This window comes from Crinia signifera, chromosome 5 (genome assembly GCF_055691185.1).
Source record: "Crinia signifera chromosome 5, ASM5569118v1, whole genome shotgun sequence".
In the NCBI taxonomy this organism is placed as follows: domain Eukaryota; kingdom Metazoa; phylum Chordata; class Amphibia; order Anura; family Myobatrachidae; genus Crinia; species Crinia signifera.
In genome coordinates, this window is record NC_139221.1 from 107,670,832 (window position 1) to 107,685,880 (window position 15,049).

The 15,049-nt window shown below is 43.0% G+C and overlaps 1 protein-coding gene across 2 annotated transcripts in view; it reads left to right on the top strand.

Annotated features, from left to right (window-relative positions):
• The first annotated feature begins 1,167 nt into the window (after positions 1-1,167).
• RIPOR2 (RHO family interacting cell polarization regulator 2) overlaps positions 1,168-15,049 on the top strand; it is a 159,638-nt gene continuing 145,756 nt past the window's right edge. For both annotated transcript variants that reach the window (XM_083187816.1, XM_083187819.1), the window contains exon 1: positions 1,168-1,350. In XM_083187816.1, the coding sequence (XP_083043942.1) occupies positions 1,281-1,350 (70 nt within the window). In that variant the 5' untranslated portion in view covers positions 1,168-1,280. The remainder of the gene's footprint in view (positions 1,351-15,049) is intronic.

Here is a 15,049-nt window from a genome sequence, read left to right on the forward strand (position 1 = left end):
AAACGGGAGCGCGCACCCGGCGATTTATCGCCGGGGCACACTCCCATCACTGGCAATGCGACCATATTTCCAGCGATTTCAGCCCCTATCGTCCCCTTGTGTACACAGCTATAGATGGACAAAACCATGTGCACTGCAGGTGGGGCAGATGTTACTTGTGCAGAGAGAATTAGATTTGGGTGGGGTTTTACTTCAAAGTGAGATCTATATTGCAGTGTAAAAATAAAGCAGCCAGTATTTACCCTGCACAGAAACAAAATGACTCACCCAAATCTAATTCTCTCTGCACATTTTAAATCTGCCCCCCTGCAGTGCACATGGTTTTGTCCATCTAAGAAAGATTTTGTCAGAAAGAGTGAACAAGAATAGGGGCCTCAGTTCCTGCTGGAGCCTGCTGAAAAATAGCCCTGCCAGTGTCTATGGGCGGTATTCAATGTGAATACCGGCGACGTGCAGCGAATCCTGTTTAGGATTCGATGCACATTCGCCATGTGTCGCCGCGTTCCGGAGCCTCGCTGCCCCTGACCGGCGAATATGAGCTCCTGCGGCGAACGTCGCAGGGAGCCTGAGGACGGAGCCATGGCGAATCAGGCTCATTGAATACCGCCCTATATATTAGGAGGAAGCAGTGGCTCTGGAATGCTGATTATTATTGTCATGGAACTAAAAACTTCCATGAACCATAAAATCACATTTGGACTATCCCAAGAAAAGGGCAGAATAAACAAAGATGCATAAATTATACGTTACAGTCAAATACTATTTACCTGTGGGCAAAAAAAAAAAAAAAGTATTTTTTTTTTAAATATATGAATATATTTTTCTAATTCAAATGACTTATTACATGACAAATATCTGGAGATCCCTCTCTCCTTCATAGGTTGGGACCGTGATGAAATGTCATTTTTTTTCACTAGTGCATAATCTCTTCACACTACTTCCCGGGCGTGTCACTATTATAAACCACATCACTTATCTTCTGTATTACAGATACAGAGTTTATATCATAGCACATTACATTCATTTTAGTTTAAACATGAACTTCCTTCTTATTCCGGTGCATACGAATATAACACTTTGTTATTAGCAAGATGTCACTGTCACTGAGTGTCCCCTTTAAAGATTACCACAAACATGACATTCTGTTATCATCAGTGCTGATGCTGGTATTGCTGTGTAGTCATCATTACTCAGGAGGAAGCAGTTGAGAGACACTTCCTCCCTGCTTTGGGCAGTTAGTGAGCACTCTCTGCAGTGAGTCTGGCTCAGTTGAATGAATTATGTCTTCAGAGGAAGATCCCACCTGCTACCTGGGAGAGATGGAGGAGGCAGATGATGTGATGTGTGAAGGTAAATAGCCCTGCTTTCCAGCTATATCACCACCCATTATAACATGGATAGTTTTCTGCATAGTTTTGAAAAAGACAGAAGCTTCAGTTTAAAGGGAAATTGAATACAAGCATGCATTGTGGATTGCTATTTGCTACAGCTGATCAGCAATGGTGTAAAGGTCATTAAGCTTAAATTACTATGCATTCATTTAGTTTTGTAGCTATCTATCTGTTCATGTGTTTTTGAAAATAATCAAATGCTTTTGGTTTCTTTCAAGTATTTGATTGTGGAGGTAACATTATTCATTAGGACATGCAGTAAACCAGGAAATTTTGTACCAGAAATACATATTCTACTGTATTTTATTTATCTATATGATCTATGTGTAGATTTTCCAAACCAATGCATGCTAATTTAAAGGCAGATGGCTATTCTATTAGTTGAAAAAAAAATAAGCATAAGAAAAGATCACTATTACAGTAGCACTAAACACTTTCATTTATAAAAGAAATCCACTTTCCATTGTTTTTCTCTTCATGCCATAAATGCTATGTGTATAGTACTAATGTATTTTACCCCCCTCCCCCTTCGGACTAGCAGGCTTGTGGGGGTCAGTAAAGTTGTTTTAGTTTAGAACAGAGTTTACCAAATTTTACCATTTACAGTGCAGGTTTTCAGGCTTTCAATGTTTGAGTACAAGTGACCTAATTAGTACCTCAGTCAATTTTATTAACCATCTTGACTCAATAATAATAAATATCCTTAAAACCTGGAATGTAATAAGTTAAGAACTTTGGTTTAGCCCAGTGGTTCTCAAACTGGGACATCAGGACCCCAAACCGCTCACGTTTTCTAGGTCACCTAGCAGCCACACAGGTGTATTCATTACTTACTCATTTTGGAAAGAATCACAGGTGCAGCTAATCCATTTTTCCCCCCGATTTTGTGAGAAGACCCGGAAAACATGAACGGGTTTAAGAATGTTTGGTAGGCATTCCCAACCTCGATTCTCAAGGCACAATAGTGCAGCTTTTAGTGATATCCAGGCTTCAGCACAGATGGTGAACTTAACTGAGGTACTAACTAATACCGCTTTCACATAGCAAATACTGGGTCGTACCCAGGATTTGGACACGCTAACTGCATCAGGTGGAGGCAGCACTAAGGTAACGCTGCTGTCTCCTCCATAGAAGTGAACGGGACCCAGGTCGCTCGACCTGGGTTACACATTCACACTGCCCAGCGACCCAGGTAAAACCCTTCTTTTTACCCGGGTCGGGTTGCTGGACCCGGTATTTTTCAAATGGCCCTTTCACACTGCACAGTGACCCGTGTCGACTTCGCAACAACCCTGGTCCGACCCGGGTTATTTATGCGCTGATATAAATCGCCTGTGCTCATGCATGGATATAACCAAAATATGGACTATTAAACTAAGTACACCCATGGAACAATGGGGATACCTTCCAACAATGAATCCCCATTAGCTCAGATTGCTAGTTAACACTGGAGCGTCGCTGCAGGCGCACAAGCATTTTGCACATACCCGCTGAGCTATATGCTTGTCCGACTGGACATCGTATAACTGCCTGGTGGGAGACTTTTTGTTTTTGTGGGTAATAAAATTAGCGATATCACTCATTATTCTAGCGCCCGGTGTGTATGCCCTGCTTAACGGACAATTTGTGCTGCCGCGGGTTACTTATGACCCCCCTCCGTCATCTGTGCATGATGTCACATGTATGTGTGCACTTGCTGATGCCAGCACCTCATTGCCAGGCGGTAGTTTACCACTTGTTGGGAGTGGTTACATGCTCGTTGTCTGTGGGGGGGTGGGTGTCATGCTTGTTGCCAGGAAGGGGGGGGGGGGGAGTGGGATATCTATATTGTTGGGAGGTATGCATTGGTGTCTGTACATGTGTTTCTCCTATTCATTTTCATATTTAATATATTTGTGTCAAATACAAGTTTATAGGAGCAATGTGCACTCTGTTCTCTTATTATATCTGGTACTTCCTCATCTTTGCGGCTTACGCTACGTAACTTACATAGCGTCATTGTTTGCTCGCTTTGGGCTTGGTGGCTCGCTTTTCTCGCCACAACTTTACTAAAGGTAATAGATGGTGGCGTGGAGACATGAAGACTTCCGGGTCCGACAGTCCGCTATGTCACTTCCGGCAAGTGGAACAACATACTTTACCCCTCTTCAGTCATTCCCAGACCTGTCACCCGGGCACCGGACTGGTGAATATTGATAAACTTCATGCGCATGAACTGACTAACCACCACTTCTGATACATGACTTGGTAATTAGTACCTTTTGCACACTGCCTCTGGAAACCTTTTTAAGTTTAATGTGTATATATTGTATTTTATGTGTGTAATAAAACTGGCTTCACCATTATAAGCCTTTTTCTCTCCACATATATTGGAATACTATACCCCTTGGGGATCTGTATTGAGTGAATATGAGGACCTAATGGAACTTCATGCATTTTAAAGGAAGTATAATTTTGCATCATATACCACCTCTGTATCATACAGTATATTCTGTTGCAATTTCTTCTCTAACCCAGGCGCCGTATAAAGTGACCTACAGATGGAGCAGCTCCCATTGGAGCTGCTCCTGACAATCGAATCACCAGCCGCCGCCATCCGCTGGAAGGGGGCGTGCACACATGAGAAGCGCGTGCACCCCATTCCGACAGAACCCTCCGCCGCCCGCTGCAGCTCCCAGCTAACCCTGCCCATCTCCCTGAAGCAGAGATGAGCAGGGGAAGTGCTCCCCGACACCGTGTTGACAGGTATGCGCGTGCGTGCAAGACACTTGCGCATCCTTGTCAGATGGAGCGCCTCTCCGCCGGCGATTGCCAGCTAAGGGAATGTGGCAATTCCCAGCGCTGGCTGAGAGGCGCTCCATCTGTATACAAAAAAAAAGTCTCCCTTTTCTCGCGCTGACCTTTCCTTGCGTCAACTTTTTTTTTCATATGTAATCCTTCTGCCTGTCAACCAAGAGTGGTCTACGACAGAATCTGTCAATCTATTAATGATCCACACCCATAAGTGGCAGTCCTATGAATAAATCTTAAATATTCCGGTCATACATTGTTCATTGTTTTCCATAAATACTCCATCGCAAACCTTGACTTCATGGTAATGTGTTTGTGTTTAAATAATAATTACTATGCTGCTCTAAATGAAGTAATACAGATGTGTCCACATACATCTAGCTTCTTTGCATGTTAAACAGCCTTTCTAGTCACACCGTGCTGCAGTGTGACTTGGTAGTACTGAGTGTCTTTTTGTGCATCAAGCTTTTGCTGATTTAAATGATATGCAGCATGCCTATATTTTGTGTATGACTGCACCTGTAACTGCATACGAAATGCTGCGCTACTATGTTTTCCAGTAAAGCACTGCAGCATAGCATTTTTTGCACTGCAGCATATGCATTGCAGATACCAGCCCGGTCACAGAATATAGGCATGCCACATATCATTTTAGTATGTAAGGCATATATGCGTCACTTTGTGACTGAGACAAATTGTAATGGGAAAAGATGCATGAAATCCTCCCGGCTCTCACCCATAACACAACAGGTAGCGAATGGAGAATAGATGTATGTGAAGACTTGTATAGTGCCCTGAAGCTAACTATTTATGTTTTCATAACAAAAGCTTGGATCAAGGTTCTCATTTCTTACACAAGGCTGTCCAATGCCTTTGTTGATACCTTGGCAAGAAGCGCGATATTTCCCATTTTCTCTGTTTTCATTTCCTTTATATGTATAATAACTATTTAGTCCTCTGCCACACTCCCCTTTTAGTAGTTGACCAACTGCTGACAGATGACTGTAAGGAGTATTAAGGATCAAACTGAGCATTATTGCAGGTTATTATATCCAATCTTATCCTATCCGGTGCATTACTGCATATAGGTATTCGTCCAGTCATATGGCCGCAATGTAATATTTTAAAGCATGCAAGCATACATACAGTAGCTAAGTGGGTTATGTTGATGTTCAGACTAAACACCACAAGGTATGGGTCATTGGGTCAACCAAATCTAGATCGGCAACTGCAGGTTGGAAGGGCAACACAAGCATTAGGTCGACAATGGGAAGGCTGACAGGCAAGAGGTCGACATGAGTTTTTCATGGTTTATCCCCCTGAATGTTGACACAGTCGACATGGACATCGTCAAAGTGTACCCCGTCCCTTCGCATGGCTCACTTGCCATTTGCCATGCCAGTGTTTGTTATTTTTAAAGTAGACCTGTCATCAAGAAATTTTTATTTAAAATCAGTGAAAGGTAATCTCTTACCAATCTGTTAATGCAGAATTAATCATTCATATATGTCTAGTGTCTTGGAAGAAAACTCAATTTTCTATTATTCTTTCCAATCCACCAAATACAGCACTTTGATGTTCCCTATTACGTGTATCATCTCTGTAAAACTTTTTATGTCTTCTGCACTGTGAAACACTTGTCAAATTGTTGCATATACTCAAGAGAACTGAGTGTAATTTTAGGGTAATTCTCTTGAATTGCTCTAAGCACATAAAAAAACAAAACATCGGGAATAATTCTGGAATCTTGTAACTTTTTCATGATACCTTGGGCATGATACATATGATACCATATGTATCAAGCTTCCAAAAAATGATACAGTGGAGAGTGATAAACAACCAGCTCCTTACTGGCATGTTACAGGATGGGTTTGAAAAATGACAGTTAGAAGACAATTGTCTGGTTGTTTATCACTGTTCACTTTACCACTTTTTTGAAGCTGGATACATCTGGCCCCTATGTTTTTATTACCATTACATAAAATACAATCTAATTGAATATCATAAAAAAGTTAATCCCTAGTGATTTGCGCCATCCCCCCCCCCCCCCCCCTTTCCCCTTCCAAAAAAAAGTGTTTAGGCAAAAACAGTTTAAAAGGTTGTTCCAGGCAAAACAAGCTGCGCAGAGTATTAAAAAGGAGTCTGGTGATATCGGTGTAAATGATGTCTACCTCCTACCTTGTTAGGGGTTATGGATTGCTTGTGTAAGCTTACAAAGAGCAGTACGAGTCTCTGTGCTTGTGCAAACCTGTATATTTTGACCTGTGGAGCTTTTCCAACATTCCAGAGCAATTGCAGGATGGAGCATATTTGCTCACATTGGGTAGGTATATGGAGTACTGGGTGGCCAGATCATTTTTATTTTTTCTGTCTGATACATTAATCTGCAGTCATTTGCTGCAATTTGTCAAACAAATCCGCATCACGGCTCTTCTCGTAGCAAAGCAGGAAAAAGAACAAGCCAGGATTTCACTAAATAGTCATTTGTGTACAGACTAAAAAGGGAAAAGGTTTACAAATGCTGAAGTCCCCCTCTGCTAACCTAGCCATCCATCCCTTTCAGGCATATTGTACACTTTGTCCTAGATGCAGCACATAATGTACACACATTTGCATAGTGCACCACTGGCTGTTTACAGCCCTTTTCAGTTGGTATCATTTGGATGCGGGTGACATTCCCTGATCTGGTGTGAGCACAGAAATAGGCAGTACTTTATCACCAGGGTAACAGAGTTTTCAAGCTTGGTACTGGATTGACAAATTATGTGCTAGCGGAAATGGTGAACAACAGGAATAAAGGGATTTATATTCTAAACTGATGTAAACAACTTGTACTCTAGCACTTTGTGCCAAGTATCAAGGAAAGGGTTTATTTTTCTTGTAATTTGAGTTTCCATTAAAATTTAATAAATGACAGAAGCCAGTGTGGTATCTTGTTTTCAACGTAACCATTTGATTGTGATCACAATATTTTTTTTGTTTTTGATTCCCCCCCCCATTATATATTTTTTCCTGCTGTTGTTTTAGTATTCCTTTGTGCAGTGGAGGTGTACCCATAGCAAGATGCATGATGGTCTGCGGCTAGGGTTACCACCTGTCCAGGATTACTCCGGACAGTCTGGTAATTGAGACCGGCGTCCAGATTCCTGAAGAGTGGCTGCCCCGGACTATATGATGTCCGGGAATTGCTCCCCCGCCCGGCTGGCGAAGCCTTTTACTGATTGATAGCATCATGCCACAGTGACCTACCCGATACCCCACGTGAGGATGCCAGGGCTGTGACACACACTCCATTGGACCTCTTCAGTGTCACTGTGTCTGTGATGCTGATGAGTGACACGCCGCCACAGCGCTCACTGGGAGGAGGCAGGGACACAATGTGTCACTCATCACGTGCCCTCCGGCTCCTCCTGCGGCGCTGCGTGACTGTTGACGGGAGCGGTGTGGCATGAGTGTCAGTGAGTAAGTGGGCGGTGAGTTAACTTGTGGCACAGTTGAACTTGATTACTACTGTGGCTGGCCCAATATTATGTGATCACAAGCTCCCCCTGCCTGACCTCACCTCTCACTCTTTCCTTGGCAACGAGCATGTAACCCCTGGCAGAGCATATAACCCATTGCATAGTGTATGTAACCCCCTGGCAGAGAGCATGCAATCCCTGACATCGAGCATGGAATATGAAACCCTTGGCATCAAGAATGAAACCTGTAGCAATGAGCATATATGTAAGCAGCCCTTATATGTAATAGGCTTTACTGTGTGTGGTATTATATATAATGGGCATTACAGTGTGTGGAATAATGTGTAATGGGCATTACGGTGTTTGCTATAATGTATAATGGGCATTACGGTGTTTGCTATAATGCGTAATGGTCATTATGGTATTTGGTATAACATGTAATGGGCATTACGATGTGTGGCATAACGTAATGGGCATTATGGCATGTGGTAAACTATGTAATGGGTGTGTGACATTTAATCGGCATTACAGTAAATTTTTTTTGACGCGCACCTGTCCGTGTTGCCCCTGCTTTAGAAAGAATTTCAGTCCTGCCATAACTAGTAATGGGCATCACAATGTGTGGCATAACATGTAATGGGCATTATGGCATGTGGTATACTATGTAATGGGTGTGTGACATGTAATCGTCACTACGGTGAATTTTTTGGGTTTACACTGTCCATGTTGTCGCTCCTTTAGAAAAAGATTGAGTCCTGGCATAATGTGTAATGGCCATTGCAGTGTATGGCGTAACATGTAATGGGCATCACGGTGTGTGGCATAACTTTTAATGGACATTACTGGGTGTGGTGTAACATGTAACTGGCATTATGGTGTGCAAAATCAAGAATTAATTTAAAGCAAAGGTTAAATAAAACCTAACATAAGGCGGGTCAAGGGGCTGCGGGTGGGTCAGTGGGTGGGTTGTGGGTGTGTCAAGGGTTGGGCTACTGTCGGGGAATCTCTCAACACAAAGGTGGTAACCCTATCTGCAGCGCTAGTATATGTGCCTTTTGCAATCAGCCTAATAAGTTGGCTGCCCAAATCATTTAATTTGTGAGTCTGGACTGGACTACCAGGGCATGGAACCCTAGGGTGCTGTGACCCGGGGCATTACTAGATATTTGTAGGCCCCATAGCAAAAGTTTGTAAGGGCCCCCTATTTATCAACTGATAGTGATAAATGTATGTAAAATATATTACTTAGACCTTAAAGATGGGCCCCCTTCAGCTCTGGGCCGTTACACCCTTGGCTGTGACCGTTTAGGAAGAGCTGTTTTACCTGAGTAAATCTTGTACGTACATTGTTTGCTACTGCACATCGTGGGCTTTTACATTGGCCCAGCATCTATGACTGATCAAATCCTCAAATTTGGCTTTATATAATTTTCAACCTTTATAATAATCCCTCTCCTCCTTTTCCATTTGCCTCTGACTTACATATTTTTGGTTATCCACCTAATTCCCACCTCCTTTGCTTTAGCTTCCTCCTTCGCTTGATCAGCCTCTTCTCAATCGGTCCTTCAGAATTGCTCCTGGTGTACCATCACCCATTTTTGCCATTCCCCCCTTTTGCTCCTGTATGGTGAACACTGCTCCCCTCAATTCCCCAGTGGCAGAATTCCAGCCAGCCACCAATCGGAGGATTTCATTCACATGAGCGGATATCACCACTCCACTTGTTGCTGAGATTACTGGCGGACACCGCACCTTGGACTCCCCTGGTTGTCATCAAACCTCTAAAACCACCCTAGCGAGAGGATTTAAACCCAAGCGGAAGCCTTTCTCCTCCAACGGCTGACATTGTGCCGTATTCAATAGTGAGGAAATCACTATCCAACAAGTGGAAACCATTGGACGGATTCAGTATCGCCATCGGTCGGGATCCCGGCGTTCAAAATCCTGTCGCTGGAATCCCGACCGCTGAAATCCCGACAAGGGGTGGGAACGTGGATCGCTACGCTCGGCACGCTAATTTATTCTCCCTCCAGGGGTGTCGTGGACACCAACGGAGGGAGAAAGTGTCGGGATTCCAGCGTCAGGATTCTGAACGCCGGGATCCCGACCGCCGGGATTTAAACTGCATCCCCATTGGGATCCCCAACAATTGGTAAAGTGCACTTACCTGTGACCTTCCTCAATCCCCCCCCCCCTCCCGCTGTACACCTATTTTTCAATTGGGCCCACTCCACACTGGTCCTGTTCCTGTGACGTGAAGAATTAATTTCCAATACTGTCAGTCAGTACATGTATTTATATATCTATTGTGAATATTATTATATATGATTTTATTGAGTAAAATTTTCACATTGTACCAAACACTTGTTTAAATTTCTTTTTATATACTAGTGCTGCTCTCATGCCTTGTGCGTGATTGGTGGTTGTGTTTTTGTTTTGGTGGGGACTGACTATACCCCCTGTTGAGCAGCAGCTAAATAACAGAATCACAATTACTGTTAATCGCCTGAATTCCCCTAGGAATTATTTCCTTGGAAAACTTCTTTCTTCTCAATCGGTTGCAGATTAAATTCTAGAGCATCAAAAGGTTGACATACAGGAGATCGACTTATACCAGGTCAATGTTGGCAAATGTCAACATGACATGTCGACACATGAAAAGGTCGACATGCGTTTTCACCTTTTTGTGTCAATGTTGTCAAAAGAGCAAGTGTGCTTCCAATTATTGTAGGCATATTCTCCCTCCACTACTGCTGCGGTTGGCTTACTGTTCCTAATCAGAATCCATGGAAATGTTCGTATGAAAACGTCCAGAAAAGGAAGAAGATCATGAAAAACGTCTGTCGACCTTATGGTGTATACCAGGCATGTCCAAAATCCAGCCCGGGGGCCAATTGCGGCCCGTGATGTCACTTCAAGCGGCCCGCAGCCTCCAGGCGTAAGCTGGAGGCTGATGAGGGATGCACAGCACAGGACTCTAGAGGTGGGACCCCAGTGAGCTCGCCTTTACCTTGCTGGCTTGCTGTCTGCATTGGTGAGGGGGTGCCAGCTGCCACTGTGAGACGTGTTTGCTGTCTTTCAGATGAGTATGTGTCCAACTCCTGCTGCTGCAATCATATATCACCCTCCACCGCGATCACAGTGACAGCAGTGTGCAGGGAGGGGGGGCAGCAAAGGGGAAGCTTGCTCCCGTAATATGCGGAGTGGAGGAGGGCGGCGGTGGGAGCCCAAGCATCTGTCTCCTGCACGGGAATAGACAATGAAGGGAGGCTGTATGTGGTACATACAGTGAAGGAGGGTCAGGCTGGGGGGCATTCAGTGAATGGAGTACATTACAGTGAAGGAGGGGCAGTCTATGGGAATATACAGTGAAGGGGTCAAGTGGGGGACATACAGTGAATGGAGGGCAGGCTGGGGGACATACAGTGAATGGAGGCAGAGTGGGGGAAATGCAGTGAAGGAGGGGCACGCTGGGAGACATACAGTGAGTGGGGTAATGCTGGGGGACATGCAGTGAATTGGGGCAGAGTGGGGGTCCATTCTGATATGATAAATGGTTTAAAGAATGTCAGGCTGAATGGTCAGCCTCCACACATTTTTACCACACCAATCTGGCCCTCTTTGCAAAAAGTTTAGACACCTCTGAAGTAGACCTTCTCACTGTACACCTATCATCCGGATAACCCTCAATCTTCTATCCTCCAAGTCTTTCTCAGAAACACACCTTTTAAGTATAGACTGTACCTGATATCACTTCCTGTGGATGTTTTTTACTAGTTCAGTCACCTTGAAAGACACTTGGGGCCAAATGTAATAGGGTGAGAGATTTTGGGAGAGTTTTCCCATGTTTTTTAAAGCAGCAATCAATTACATGGCAAAATCAACCTGGTTTTGCAGTGTAATTGATTGCTGCTTTAAAAAAAGGGGGAAAACTCTCCCAAAATCTCTTACTTTCTGAACCTCTCGCCCTATTACATTTGTCCCTTGGTGTTGAAACGCGTTGGTGTAACCTGATTGGCTATATCAGGAGCTGCCACAACTATTACATTGGACCTACTGATGAGCACAATAACCGAGTTAAGTTGTGTTTTCATCTCTCCCAGCAAAGGTTTTTTTTATTAGACATATATCATCTGTGATTTGCTTCATAGTGTATGTATGTATATGTGTGTGTGTGTGTGTGTGTGTGTGTATATATATATATATATATATATATATATATATGTGTATGTATTTGCACATTTCTGTATATTTTCATATATTTACTTTTATAAATATGTTTTTAATACCATATGAGCCAATTTTTAATACGGTTTGAAGACAACGAGAAGATACCTTGATGTGAGGATCCTCCACACGCGCATGTAAGCCTTCATATGAGCGTTTCAAAGCATTTTTGTTTTAAAAAGATACCTTTTTGTACTTGTTATCAGCACCTCCCTAAAGTAAGCCTCTGTCGTCTAACGATAATCACCAACGGTGAATCCATAGGAGTTATACATCACGGACCCATATATCATAGGGGACTCTACCCTTTTTGAACATTGTCTTTTGAACTTTTAAACCCATTGTACGACCTACTACACCATAAGGTCTTTCTGCAGGGCCAGCGGAACCCGCAAAGCAAGGGATGCAAAGCAGGTAGGCCAGTAGAGGCGCTCTCCCTGCTATGCACACTGCCAGCTGCCGCTGCCTGTCATACGGCGGCATGTCAGACAGAATCGCCGGTAACTTGATGCACTCATCCGCGCCTCTGATGTCCTGCACGAGTGTCGGGCAGAGGAATGTGATCTGCAGAGGATGGCTCCTGAGTACTGCTTAACTGCAGTACTGCCAGGAGCCACTAGTTGCCCCCATGGGATCCCACTGTGGAGCTCTGCCTGGGTACTTTTCGGTGGTGAGAGAGAGGGATTGCCCGGGACCCTACAGAGGAGGAGCTGTCTGCATGGCTGAGTGAGTTTGTTCTTATGTCTGTCTCTCGCTCTCTCTGTCTCTCGCTCTCTCTGTCTCTCGCTCTCTCTGTCTCTCGCTCTCTCTGTCTCTCGCTCTCTCTGTCTCTCGCTCTCTCTGTCTCTCGCTCTCTCTGTCTCTCGCTCTCTCTGTCTCTCGCTCTCTCTGTCTCAAAACAGTATTTGGAAATGGTAAAAAAGCCGGGTAATACCCGTTTCAGACCCGTTTTTTTTTTTTGCAGTCTGAAATGGTATTTAGGACCCAGCCAATAGTGGTACCGCTCTGTGCATATCTAATGAGCGGGACCCAGTGCAGTGAATATTTAATGAGCAGGTGGGGACCCGCTCATTAAATATGCAGTGCGGTCATACGATGATGGATGTCGTCAGCTCCAACATTTCTATCAGCCGTTAAGACAACAATGCTGCAATTGTTTATATAGGGATAGAGGGGCCACACTTATAGATATTGAAAAAGGGGTGGAAAATACTATAAAAAGTGGGGAATTTATATTGATTACGTAGATACTGAAACACAAACTCATATTTACAAAGTGTTTGAGGGTACAATGTGGTACTTGCATAGGTCATTGTCGATATAGAATGATACTCTGAACCGTCTTGTATTTGTTGGGGAAGGTAAAAAGGGAGGAGGGAGGTGTGTGTGTGTGTGTGTGTGTGTGTGTGTGTGGGGGGGGGAATCTGGTTGGGGTAGATTAGATAGGATCAAGCTGATGTGTCTGAAGCTTTGTCTTACAACCCAATGAATATAGTTATAAAGACTTTATTACACAGCTATATGTGACAGAGAGAAAAGTTAGACATTGTTTATCACATTTATATTTTTTATTATTAATTGCATTCCAATTGACAAAATGGTTCTATACATCGAAATGTCATGTTGTCCTGGTTGGACATAATTGCTCAAAATTACAAAATAAAGAAAAATAAAAAAAAATATGCAGTGCGGTCATTGGATATGCAATTGCCATTCACATGTAGTGCGCCCGGTCTGGCTCTCCCCTGCTACTGCTGGAGGGAGGGGGGGGGGGGGAGGGAAGGAAGGAATGAATGAAGGATGCCTTCTGCTTTCACATCAAAATACCTGTTTAGACCCTTTAAGTGCAGTCAGAAAGGGGCATTAAGCCTGCTTTGACCGGTTTTAGGACCCGTTTTAAATATCTGGTCTAAGCAGGTTTTGCGGTGTGAAAGCAGCATGAATGATCTTACTGGAAACACTAACCGTGCTTGCACCAACATAATATTAGTCTCCAGAAAGATCAATATGATGCTACAAATTTTTATTTTTTTCAAATTACTGAAACTGTACAACTATTGCTACAATAATCTTATATCGAATAAATGCAGCTTTATTTTATATCGATACAATTATCCATTACATGTATTTGCTAAACAACTACTAATGTATAGTAAAGTATAATGGAATACTTCTATTTTGTAAGTATTCTTTGTACAGTTTGATTTAAAGGATGACCTCCATCATTGAACTCTGATGTGTGTGCTACATTAGTCTTCCAGGATGCAAGAGGCCTTAAGACTGGTGACATTAAAAATGAATGTGGGACTGTGCACTTGTTTCGTAACCTGATATATATGATGTCATTCTCTGCTGTGCTTTTATGATACAGATTAAAAATTAGACCCTTGCGCTGATGCTTGAAAGTAGTTTATGTGGAATAGCGAGCTACAGTAACACAAACCCTCATGTGGGCTGCTCCTTTATAAATCCTGATGTGGGCTGCATGCTGCTTCCCTGTGCTTATTGTGGTTGCTAGGCACCAGTCTGGAATCTATAGCTCCTTCATACTCCTGAGAGAACTGACGGCAATGAGGATTTGTAAGCATCTCTCCTCACACAACACAAGTGTAGTGACATATAAATGTATAAAGACTTAGGCTAACCTCTCCAGAATCTCTCTAGTAGCTTCTTTATAAGTATGGTTATAATTTATGAGTCCCCATATGCATTTTACTAACAAAAACAAAAAAAAGTGGTACTTGTTGGTATTACATAATGAGGTTAATTGAACATATCTTGCTTTTAATAATTGCTACTTTGATTTGCATGTCTTTGAAGTTTCTCCTGAAACTTTTTTTTTTTTCCTCACGTGACGGAGATTTTGCCCTGGAGAAGAAGGCTGGCATTTTACAGTAATTTTAACCAGGTCCCTGTGCGAACCAGCTCCATTTGTAAATACCTTCAATTAGTTGGGTAAATAGATTATTTCAAATACAAAAATGGATTTAATGACATAAAATCTGAAAATACCAAGATTTATCGTGCTGTAAAAAAATTCTTGCAGACAAAATAGCATCATCCCATTCGTCATATAGCCCTATATATACCAGCACAGGCGTAATTATGTACAGTAGTTCCTTTCATCAAATAATATCCCACTAAAGTGGAAGCCCTGTAAGGTAACGTTAATGCATAAAT